The sequence below is a fragment of the Marmota marmota genome, unplaced genomic scaffold, assembly GCF_001458135.2.
Source record: "Marmota marmota marmota unplaced genomic scaffold, marMar, whole genome shotgun sequence".
In the NCBI taxonomy this organism is placed as follows: Eukaryota; Metazoa; Chordata; class Mammalia; order Rodentia; family Sciuridae; genus Marmota; species Marmota marmota.
Genome location: NW_026000229.1, coordinates 16,811,729 through 16,823,810, shown reverse-complemented (window position 1 = coordinate 16,823,810; position 12,082 = coordinate 16,811,729). Strand labels below are relative to the sequence as shown.

Sequence of the window (12,082 nt, the reverse complement as noted above, 5' to 3'; positions counted from 1 at the left end):
ACATCCCCACCCTTTTTTTTTTTTTTTTTTTTTGAGGCAGGGTTTCACTAAGTTTCCCAACTGGCCTCAAACTTGTAATCCTATTGCCTCAGCCTCTTAAGTAGCTGGAATTAGGAGGTGTGCACTGCCACACATAGAGCCACTGTTCACTTTTTTCTTGAGAATTTTTCATTGCCTTCTCTTTAGTACAGAAAATTTTTACCTTTGGGAATAAGAACCAGATTATAAAGGCCTGTGTAGCCTCTGATTATAAGAGGAAGAGAGATGGCAGAGCTTTTAAAAAATTTTTACTTTAGACAATCTTTGCCATCTATTTCTTCACTTCCATACACACAGGTCTTGGAAAAAGTTTCTTGAGTGGATCAGTTTCACTAAGTGAATCCCTCTGGAGTTGAGGCTGAATTATTTATAGATTCAGTATGCTGTTCAACCTATTCTGAGTTTTATATGCTGACACAGAACAGTATTGACAAACATCAAGGATCTAAACCTGAATCCTGTTAAGTAGCTTCGTCCTGATGAAAGTGTCAGCTGTTTATGTGAAATAAAACAGGTCAAACCTCATAATCTTTGTCTGAGACTAGCAGCCTGTGAGGACCATATGAGCTGTAGTATATAAAGACTAGGAGCCAGAGATGCTACAATTTTGTTCTTCTGTCCTTATGTGACATGTGATCAGATGAGCTCTGTTGAATTGGATGTCTTCTCAAATTGGCACTGTTTGTTCTTTATCTAATCTCCATTGGAGCTATAGGCTGAGAGCTATGGTACTTGAGATGACACAGTTCCTTTGTTACAGTAATTAATGTAATAAATTAAGGGGAGGCCCAAAGGGAAGTTGATTATTTCTCGTTAGAACCTAGGTGGAAATTCAGTTGATTAGTGAGCTCCCATGAAGTGTGGCAGGTGGAGAGGAAGATTCCTGTTCTTCCAGCTGGGTAAGCTCAGAGTCACTTAGGATGGTTTACATCTTGTACTACCTCCACCTGAGGTGAGCTAAATATGAAGTGATTTCAGGACAGCATCTGGAATTCAGGGAAGATGATATAATAGAGTTCTTTTAGCAACTTTGTTGTATCCCATGGTTTATTGACAGTTCCCTAGGACAGCAACCCCTTCACACAATTGATTTGAAGGCTTAGCTGGTTGGTGGGATCAATGACCTAGTAGGTTAGTAAGAAAGATATTCTGGATGTTAAAATGTGAGTCTTGAGATGGGTACCTTAGCCCTGAGACAAGTTTTATTTATTTATTTATTTTTCCTGTTCTGGTGATCAAACCCAGAGCCTTGGGCATGCTTGTTGGCAAGAGCTACTACTGAGTTATACCTGCTCCCCACAGCCTGATCCTGAGAGATTTTTGAAGCAAAATGCAGTCATTCTTGTCAGTATTAAGTGTTACGAGACATATCTGAGGGAGGAGTAGTCTAAAAGGAAAGCCCATAACACTGAGTTCATGGAAAAAGAAAGAATTGTTATTTCCCTTTATAGAACTCAAATAAGTATCAATACAACCTATAATATAATTTGTAAAACAATTTTAAAACACTTTCTTTAAAATTTTTAATACTGTTGATGTCTATGAAAGGTAAATGACTCTTAAGTTGTCCTTTAAGTTCAGTCATCAGAACTTTGTAAGAATATTTGTGTCATCTTATATTTTTTGAGTTGTCTTACATTTTTCAGTTTTGTATCCTGATAATATGCTTTAGAAATGATGGATTCTCCCTTTGTTGTTTTGTTTTGTTGGTACTGGGAATTGAACCCATGGGCACTCAACCACTGAGCCACATCCCCCACCTTTTTTTTTTTTTTTTTAATCTTCTACATCTTTATTTTTATGTATTTCTATATGGTACTGAGGATTGAATCTAATGCCTCACATGTGCCAGGCAAGCACTCTGCCACTGAGCTACAACCCCAGCCCTTTTTAAAAATATTTTACTAGAAACAGGGTCTTGCTGAGTGCCTCAGCCTTCCAAGCTGCTGGAATTATAGGCATGAGCCACCATACCCAACTATATATTTGTTCTTACATAATTGAAAATATGTTGTTTTTACACAAGACAAATAACTTGTCTTATTGTAAGTTTCTTAACATTTTCTCCTCAAAATTCTGTAACTTTGTCTTTTAACATTCATTGTCTTTTAACATTTAATATTGTTGAGTATTCTGAGAGCAGTCCAATTTTTGTCCTTTGTAATTTAAAATTTTTCCAGAATGTGTGCACATTTGTCTTTTTAAATTGATTTTGCCAAAAATATAGTGAACTTTTCCAGTCTGCAAGATTTCTTCTGCTCAAGGTGTTATTCATGTATTGTTCTGATCTCTTATTTTCCTTTAGTGGTAGGAAATGTTCTCTCTCAGTTTCTTTCTTTCTTTCCTTCTTTCTTTTTCTCTTCACTGTCCATTTCCCTTAAATTCTGGAAAAAATTTCCAGAATTTTATTTTCTTATATTTCAACAGATTTCTTTGTACTTTTCTGATTTCTGTATGAATTTTAACTGAGTCTGCATTTTTGTTTACTTGCATTTTTTTTTTTTAATGGTGCTGGGGAGTAAACTTGTGGCTATTCAAGTATACTACCAATGAGCTCTACCTCTAGCTCCCATAACTTTTTTTGTGATATGATAGTCACACAGGAAGGGTCTGTTTTATGTGGGAGTTTATTTCAGGCTGTTTCCTTGCCTGTATTGTTTCTTTTAACAGCTTTTTAAATTTTCTTTTTCCAGCAATGATGTTGTCCACTGGGCATGTACTGACCAATGTGGCAGGTCTGAGAACATAGCTGAAGCTGAAAATAGGAAAGCTGGGGGCAAGGAAGAGCCTTGAATCTTGAGGTGGGACGTTGACTCTAAGATGTCCTTGAGCAGTGGAGCCTCCGGAGGGAAAGGAGTGGATGCAAACCCGGTTGAAACATACGACAGTGGGGATGAATGGGACATTGGAGTAGGGAACCTCATCATTGACCTGGACGCCGATCTGGAAAAGGACCAGCAGAAACTGGAAATGTCAGGCTCAAAGGAGGTGGGGATACCAGCTCCCAATGCTGTGGCCACACTACCAGACAACATCAAGTTTGTGACCCCAGTGCCAGGTCCTCAAGGGAAGGAAGGCAAATCAAAATCCAAAAGGAATAAGAGTGGAAAAGACACTAGCAAACCCACTCCAGGGACTTCCTTGTTCACTCCAAGTGAAGGGGCAGCTAGCAAGAAAGAGGTGCAGGGGCGCTCAGGAGATGGTGCCAATGCAGGAGGCCTGGTTGCTGCTGTTGCTCCCAAGGGCTCAGAGAAGGCCGGTAAGGCATCCCGCAGTGTAGCCGGCTCCAAAAAGGAGAAGGAGAACAGCTCGTCTAAGAGCAAGAAGGAGAGAAGCGAAGGAGTGGGGACTTGTTCAGAAAAGGATCCTGGGGTCCTCCAGCCGGTTCCCTTGGGAGGACGGGGTGGTCAGTATGATGGAAGTACAGGGGTGGATACAGGAGCTGTGGAGCCACTTGGGAGTATAGCTCTTGAGCCTGGGGCAGCACTCAATCCTTTGGGAACTAAACCGGAGCCAGAGGAAGGGGAGAATGAGTGTCGCCCGCTAAAGAAAGTCAAGTCTGAAAAGGTAAGAGGTGGCCGGATCTGGCTGCCCACTCACTGCCAGTCAAAACTGCCCTGGACTAACTGCCAAATGCTGTATACACTCTGTTGGAGGTTTATTAGTTTGTGGGTAATGACCAATTACAAGGTCAGAGCAGCTGGTCATGTTAATGTGGTTTTGTTCCAAATTAGCGGATTCCCTATAGGCTCATTTACAGCAAGAGAGACATTTTGGAATAGGATATCTTCTTAGAATTCTATTTGGTAGAATGAATTTTCTCACACCTTGTTATTGTTCCATCTTGGACACTTGTTGCTAGAGGCTGGCACCAAACTTTCATGTGGTTTCCAGCTTGAATGATATTTCATTATTAGATTCATAATAACTGATAAACTTAATTAGCTTTTGTTTACATGTATAGGGCTGTTCTTAATGGAATAATTGATGGTGTTGTATTTCTAGAACTAAAAGATTGATTAAATTTCACGGCTTATCTACCAAGTGTTCTATTGGTGGCTACCAAAGAGCATTAAGGACACAGTTGCTGGTCTGGTAAACAAGGGGGCAGGAGGTCCTGACTATACTATGAAATACTTAATCAGGCTTTATGAGTTACTGTTGTAGCTATGAAAGTTTGGCCTAGGAAGAATTTTTGGCCACTGAAAGGGTATCTCTTTGCCAGGTACCTTCTGCAATTATTGGGAATCAGTATCCTGGTGGTTTTTTAGCTGCCTAATAGTATAATGATACCTTGTCTTTTGCTTGACTTAAAAGGATAGGTGCCTGCAGCCCCAGGATGGGTTAAGATTGCGTCGCTCCTCTGAGAAGATGATCTTAGTTGATATCTCAGTAAATGTCTGAGTGAATGTCTCCCAGTGCTAGAGAAGAATAGGTGTGCATCTGGGGCCAATTCAGGCTGCCTTAAATTTGAGCAGCTTACAGTTTCCTATGAAGCAGCTGGACTGGTGAGGAAGTATTCATTGGCTCTTGATTTTCTGCTCTGTGTTCTGCTCACCCTGTGCTTTTAGCTGATCCCAGCAGATGCAGTAGTTAATAAATAAAGGCTAGATGTGCATGTGTGGGTGGTGGTGCCCTCTTAGTGCCTAGATTTTAGTGGTAGCTTGTTTTTTCTTTGCTCTAGGTACGTTGGTCTTTGACTCCGGCACATCTGCAGCTTTTAGCAACATCTGGGTTTTTCTGGTTAAGAGAGCTATGAATTTCTTCCACTAAACAATGGCTCATTCCTTTTTACAAGTGACAGCTGCCAGAGAGCCTGCCTGCTTTAGGTGGCAGATGCCATAGTCCACCTTAGTAGAGTCAAGTTCCAGCTGGCTATAGGCATTGCTCATCTTGTGTTGGCTGTGATTTGCCATTTTCTCAGGGGTACAGATGGATAATACTGTTTTAAAAAGGCCTTGGAGTACCAGGAGTTCTTGCTTCTGTTCCAGGCCTATTAGACTGTTCCCTACATCTGGCTTCAAGAAACTTTTACCATGTATCCATATTCATAATTTTTGTTCATCCTGTACCCAAAAGTACTTTTGAGGGTGGCTTTCATTTTTTTTTTAATTTACTTATGTTGTAATCTTCTAAGCCCAGTTGTAATCTATGAATGAAAGGATGAATATTGCTTATTGTTTAGCTTTATACTGGATTTAAATCTAAATGTCCATGGTTGTCTCCAATAGAAAAGCAAATGGAACCCATTTTCTCTCATTAGTGTATGGACTGGTGGATAACTGACCTTCAGATTAAAATTGCTGAAAGATGCAATCCATTCAGCTAAGAATATATCTTGGTCTGTGCATGTACGAATATGTAACAACAACTCCCACCATTATGTACAACTATAATGCACCAAGAAAAACGTTGGGGGGGGGGGGAGATCAACTCTTAAAAATAATAAAAAGAATACACCTTGGTGCCAGGAAATTTTGACCTTTAATAATATAGCTTTGCTATTAAGCTTTGCCTCTCAGACTGTAAGAATGGGGCAGTGGAATGAGAGACAAAAAGGAGACAGACAGCATTCGTTTTTGGGAAGAAATGTAAAATTGCTGGGAAGTACTTTTAGAAGGAGAAAATTTACTGTGCAGTTTTATGTTACCATAAGCAAGAGCCTATTTTCACCATTCCTTCCTGTTCCTTAACCAGTTTTAGACATACTGGTTTTGAGGGTGCTTTACCATATTGCCTTTGGCCAATAAGATAATTATTTAAATAAATGTTTGGAAGTTGCTAAGAGATAGAAACACATGATTCAGGAAGAGAACATTTCTGGGACTAGAGCAGGGAAAGAAGAGTTGGGGGTGTAGCTCTTAGTGGAAGAGTGCTTACCTAGAAAGCAGGAGTCCCAGGGTTCAAAACCCAGGATTTTGGGCATAATAGGTACTCAGCCAGCATTTGATGATTAGTATTATGTTTTAAAGCAAGGTCTATGTAAATATCTTTTAAGAATTTTTCTCTAAAATGAAGGCCTAGCAAGATATGGCAATGCACTTCTGTAACCCCAGCTACTCAGGAGGCTGAGGCCAGAGGATCAGGAGTTCAAGGCTAGCCTCAGCAATTTAGAGATCCAGTCTCAAAATAAAAAATGGCGGGCTGGGGATATAGCTCAGTTGGTAGAGTGCTTGCTTTGCATGCACAAGGCTCTGGATTTGATCCCCAGCACCAAAATAAATAAATAAATAAAGGCTTGGTATAGCTCAGTGAGGTTAAAACATCCCAGCGTTCAATCCTTAGGACCCTTAAAAGAAGTGGAGGTTAGGTTAGGTTTGTTGCCAGGTAACATGGTGCACATCTGTAATACTAGGCCAGCTTGGGCAATTTAGGAAGACCTTGTTTCAAAAAATAAAAAGGGCTTGGGATGTAACTCAGTGGTACAGCATCCCTGGGTTCAATTCCAAGTACCAAAAAAAGAAAAGAAAAAGAAAGAAAGGCAGGCTTGTCTATGGCCTAACTGGTTTGGAATGTTCTTTCTTTGTAGGAACAACCAACAGAACCAAAACAGCAAAACAGATGTTTTGATGTAATCTGAAATTGCATACCCTTAAGCTGGGAACTGTCATGAAAAAGAGAAACTCATAAAATTCAGAGCGTGTTGACTGGAGTTCCTTTCACATATCACCCGCTGCCCCTTGGAAATAGGAAAGAAAACAGTAGATTCTGTGGTGCAGGGTAGAATTGTCAAGACCTTGACTACTATCTAATGAGGCAGATTTGAATATTCAGATTACTACCTCAGGACTTTCTCTCTCATCAAAGTAGATATCTCAGGGTGTGGCCAAGGAAATTTTCTATCAGTCTGGGATGCAGATTCCCCTTAATGGCATCCACTTTTACTCCACTACACCTTTCTGTCAGGTGGCTCATTGATTGTGTTGTTTCCCAGGGTTCTAGGAGATAACCAGAGATGGCTCAGCAACTGCTGTTGCCCTGAATTGTTGTTGAACACACCTGTCTCATACTTCTTGCCAACTGAAGAGACTGGGAGAGGGAATGTTGAGGAATAAAAAGATAGAACCTTCTGGCTCCTGCCTGCTTACTTGTGTTTGGTTTGATTGATAGGTTGTTACAAGTTTAGGGATGGAAAAGAAGGTAGGCAGGAGGGAGGGTGCCTGTCTGAGTGTTCTGAGCTTAGTGCACATGTGGCTACTCTGACAAACAAGGAAAAAGGAATTTACAAACCACAGACAGCAGTGATCTGTCTGTGCTGTCAGAGCTTATGTCCAAGAGTTTAAGGTGAGACCTCTTTCCTTTTTTTCCCCTCCAAATGATATGAGTTTTACTCAAAGGCTCTAGTGCATGAAGAGTTTTTTACAACCAGGAGATCCCTGACCTTTCCTTAACAGCTGCTTTTGATCTTACAGGGTAGGAATACTTCACTCTGCTTTCCCCATGTTTGTATGTCAGATTCTGCTTATTTCAGAATGATGCATATGTTTGCCACTTTACCCATTCATTTAGAATATAAAGAAAATGACATAGTATGACTTTTACTCTTTTGTATTCTGATCATGCGTGTTATCATATCCATGTTGTAAGAGCATCTTCCTTTGTCCTTGGTTTTGTATTCCTGCCCTAGTTTATGCCTTCCAGTTCATTTCTCTCTTATTGCAATCCCTCATTGCCCAGTCAAGGTCAGATCTCTTATTCCTTCTGATCCAAGGCTTTCTCACTTAACACCTTCCTCCACTTTGTACAGCTGTTGACAAGCATAGCAGTCAGCCTTGCTTCCTGAAGTCCAGTGCCCTCAAGTATTTACCTTCATGGAAAAAATAAAGATGTTGATATTTTTATGGTACAGAGTTGCAATCTTGAACTACAAGCTTAATTTATCTTTTCAGCAGTTCTGTTTTCCTTCTAGGTATTGTAATTTAAGGAGAGCCCCAGAGAAAGATTATCTTGCCCAATTTCTTCACTTTATAGAAGAGTAAATTAAGACCAGGGAGATCATTACCTGGATCTCACAGATAATTACTGGCAAAACCAAACACGGGAGCCAGATTTTTGGACACCAAATTCTTAGGGCATGTTGCTATTCTGGATTTCTTAACAAATCTTTAACTGGCATGAAGTCTCCAGTCTTTAAAGACTACCTTTAGAAACATTGGATGTAAATGCCCAGGTATTCCAAGATCATTTTCACTTTGTTTTCATAGAAACTTCAACATTATAGACACTCAGTAAACAAAGGATCTTTCAAATTAAAGGTACTTAGGTGAGGTGATGATATTTGCAATGAATAACCATTTACAGCTAGGAGAGAATCTATATCCTGTTGGATGTAAAGAGGAAAAGTTGCTTTTAAGATGTCTTTGAAGCCAGGCTTTGTGCCACCCGTCTATAATCCCAACAGCTTGGGGGGCTTAGGGAGGCCCTAAACAACTTAGACTCTGTCTCAAAATAAAATATAAAAAGGGCTGGGGATGTGACAAGTGGTTAAGCGCCCCTGGGTTCAGTTCCAGCAAACCCTACTTCCCCAACCACCCCACACCAAAAAAAAAAAAAAAAAAAAGCTTTGAGCTTAACTCATTAATGGGGGAGGGAGGGATTTTGTGTCTTCTGGAATATTTTTTGTAATTATTTGAGGCATTGCTAGTTCTAAACTGACATAATAATTATACCTCTTTATGGAATACAGTGTGGTAATTGAATACATACGTACAGTGTGCAATGATCAGGTTAGGTCCATCTCCTTAAACATGTGTCGGGCTAGGGTTGTGGTTCAGTGGTAGAGAAGTTGCCTGGCATATGTGAGGCCCTGGGTTCCATCCTCAGCACCATAAATAAACAAACATACATACAAACAAATAAATAAATAAAAGGTCTATTGACAATTAAAAAATATTTTTTAAAAAGTGTCTTCTTTTTATTAGAAACCTTACTCAACTCTTCTGGTTCTTTATAAAATATATAGTAAATTGTGAACTATAGTCATCCTGCTATGCTTTAAAACATTAGAACTTATTCCTCCTATATAACTATATCAATACCAATTATGTAATGCTAGTTTTTTCTTTATTTGGCAATTGCAGATAAGGAAAAAAATTATCCTGTTCTGGTGCTTCTTACTTGAACACATCAGTGATAGGCAGATCCTCAAATGATTGTGATTATTATTAAGTGGGTCTTTCTTTTTACCTTTTTCATTGCTGGGGATCAAACCTAGAACTTTGCACATGTGAAGCAAGCTGGTTCCAGTGAGCTACATTCCAATCCTTATTGTTTATAAAGAGAAGATACATTATGGATACTCTTGTCACTTTCATTCAATACAGTAAACTACATTTTATTTATTTTACCTTATTGGGTTGTGCGGATTTAATCCAGAGGCACTTGTTATTTATTTTTTTGAGACAGAGTCTTGCTAAATTACTTCAGGCCTCACTAAATTGCTGAGGCTGACCTTGAACTTTTGATCCTCCTGCCTCAGCCTCCGTAATTGATAGGATTATAGACATGCCCCACCCCCCATCCAACCAGCAAATAAGTGCATTTAGGTTTTAGGTATTGTACTGGGTGATGGGTTATACACACTGGTGAATAAAACAGAGATGGTCCCTGTTTTTTGAAAGCTTACAGTACACCAACTACAATGGAGTAGCTAAAAGGGTATTCCATAAAACCATGTATATCAATCACATTCCTTGAATTTAAAAAATGCAGATTTCTGGGCCCTACTCCAGATCTGATAAATGTACTTTGGGGATAAGAACCCAGAAATCTGCACTTCCATAAGTCTCTGTTTTTCCCCTCCCAGTACTGGGGATTGAATCCAGAGCTAGGCAAGTACTCTACCACTGAGCTACATCACCAGCCCCAAATAATTGCTTTCTACATTATAGTTTGAGTGTCTTTGTGAATTTTCTTATAAGACAGGTTCTGGGAGCCAGCTCTAATTTTAAATGCCATTCTTCAAAATTTAAATTTCACATCAACTCATATATGACTTAGTACTTAAGAGTGTACTACTCTCTAGCCAGACTACCTAAGTTTGTATTCTAGCTCTGCCACTTATTACCTCAGTGATCTTGACCAAATTACTTAATTGCTCTGACTCATTCTTTTCATCTGCAAAATGAAGAAAATTATGAACATAAGGTTGTTGCAAGATTAAATTAATTAATTCAGAACAGAAAACATTCAATAAGTATTAGAAAACACAGGTTGAATTAAAATATGGCTTCATCTATCCTAAGCAATAATGGACTAAAATGTAACAACATTCCACTGTACAGGAAGCCCAGAATAAAAATATAAAACATGTTGGATAAGATTTTCCGTACTGTGCTTACAGGTTCCAAAACTGGGTTGGGAAATTTGCATGTTGGTGATGTTCTAAAGTTCCTGGTATTTATAGTTGGAAAGGGGGAAAAGACCAAAAATAGGCTTCAGAGGATATTGAAGTGGTCTTGTTGAATTTCAGATATCATATGAATTAAGTTTACTTTTTGGCTCCATCCCTGGAGTGGGTTAGATTGCTGTTACTGTGGGTTTGCCAGCATATGCAATCTTATGGAAACTGAAAGAGCACTAAATGCTTTTGTTTTTACACAAAAATACATGGAAAATCTTAAGTCTTAGATCTTAATTTTGCTCCCCCGTGTGCACTTGTATATTTTCCATTTGGGTATAAGAGCTTTTGCCAGCTGAGCTTATCCAGACAGGCAGCAGGACTTGGGCTTTCAGGCTAGAGGTGACAGTAACATACGCAGCTGAGATCCTGCCACTTGCTGGCTATCTGAGCCCTCCTCTCTGTGGTTTGCACTCTTCAAGCTATGCTTGAGTAACCTGCCTCCAGAGTTGCTGACAGGGCCGTGTTCAGAGGCCTTGGAAATTACACTGTTCATTTCCTTATCATCCCCTGACCTACAGTGCAGAGCCTTCTGGTGCAGGAACAAGGCAGCAAAACTCCAGACGGCTCCTAGCCAGCATGTGTCAAGAGCTACAAAGAAGGAAATTGGACTTGCTCACTTAAAAACCATGGGGTTAGACTTTGATTTTGAGTTCCTGCAGAGAGTTATTTGTGTGTGAGAGCATGTTTTATCTCTGTGTATCTATAGAAGGAGTCTGCATAGCAAAGCTAGCTAGGGAGGAGGGACATCTGAAAGTAGAGAGCAGAGGGAAGATTGCTTTTCTCTTCAGTTAATTTCCCAGTTGTGCCATCAGGATGGGCCTGGGAGCATTAGCATCAGGAAGGTGCCAGACCATATTAATATTTTAGAATATATTTCTCTCAGTACAATTTAGTCATGGTTGAGAGCACCTACACAAGAAGCCTTCTTGGATGGCTGAGGAGATATCTTTAACAAATTCTTTTCCCTGAAGTCATTCATCCTAGATGACATTGGCATAATCAATACTTAAGCTATCTTAAAAAGAATAGACTTTGGTCACTTTTGAGATAAGAGGACGTGTGACAAAAGAGAAACAGGAATTTTTAGAGCATTTTGAGATTTTCTATTTATAGAGCAAAATTCTATTTATTTTGAGAACCTGTCTTCATTTGGGGGATTGGTATTATAAAATAATCTACTTCCTTTTTCTTTTGGCTTCTCTCTTGCCCTAGAAGTCCAAAGAAAAGACTTCTCAGGTTGAAGAAGTAAAGCATGAATGGTAAAAGGCTTGGGCATATTTTATACATATTTTGTCCTTATTTTTTCTTTGCCTGAATTTATACTGCCTTAATGGTCACTGGTGCCATTATAGCCTTTGCAAAGTTAGAAAAAAGAAAGAAAAAGAAATCTTAGCATTTAGGTCTTGGAGGTATTTTTAAACCGTAAGTGGGTTTTTGTGGTTGTTGAGAATACAGTAGATAAGTGTTTTCACATGAGGTGATAGCTAAGGTGAGAGGCATGTACTTCCTTTTCCTATCTAATAAAGCAATAGGCTATGTAAGAGTATCAACAGTGTCTGAGAATTTGTTGAAATTTCAAATGTAGGGTTGGTAGAATGCTTGCCTGGGTTCAATACCCAGCACCAAAAAAAAAAAAAAAAT

At 39.3% G+C, this 12,082-nt stretch overlaps 1 protein-coding gene across 2 annotated transcripts in view; it reads left to right on the top strand.

Moving 5' to 3' along the window:
• The window catches only part of Znf609 (zinc finger protein 609), a 185,495-nt gene that overhangs the window by 17,381 nt on the left and 156,032 nt on the right, over positions 1–12,082 (top strand). For both annotated transcript variants that reach the window (XM_015480550.2, XM_048793855.1), the window contains exon 2: positions 2,733–3,606. In XM_015480550.2, coding sequence (XP_015336036.2) covers positions 2,860–3,606 — 747 coding nt within the window. In that variant the 5' untranslated portion in view covers positions 2,733–2,859. The remainder of the gene's footprint in view (positions 1–2,732; positions 3,607–12,082) is intronic.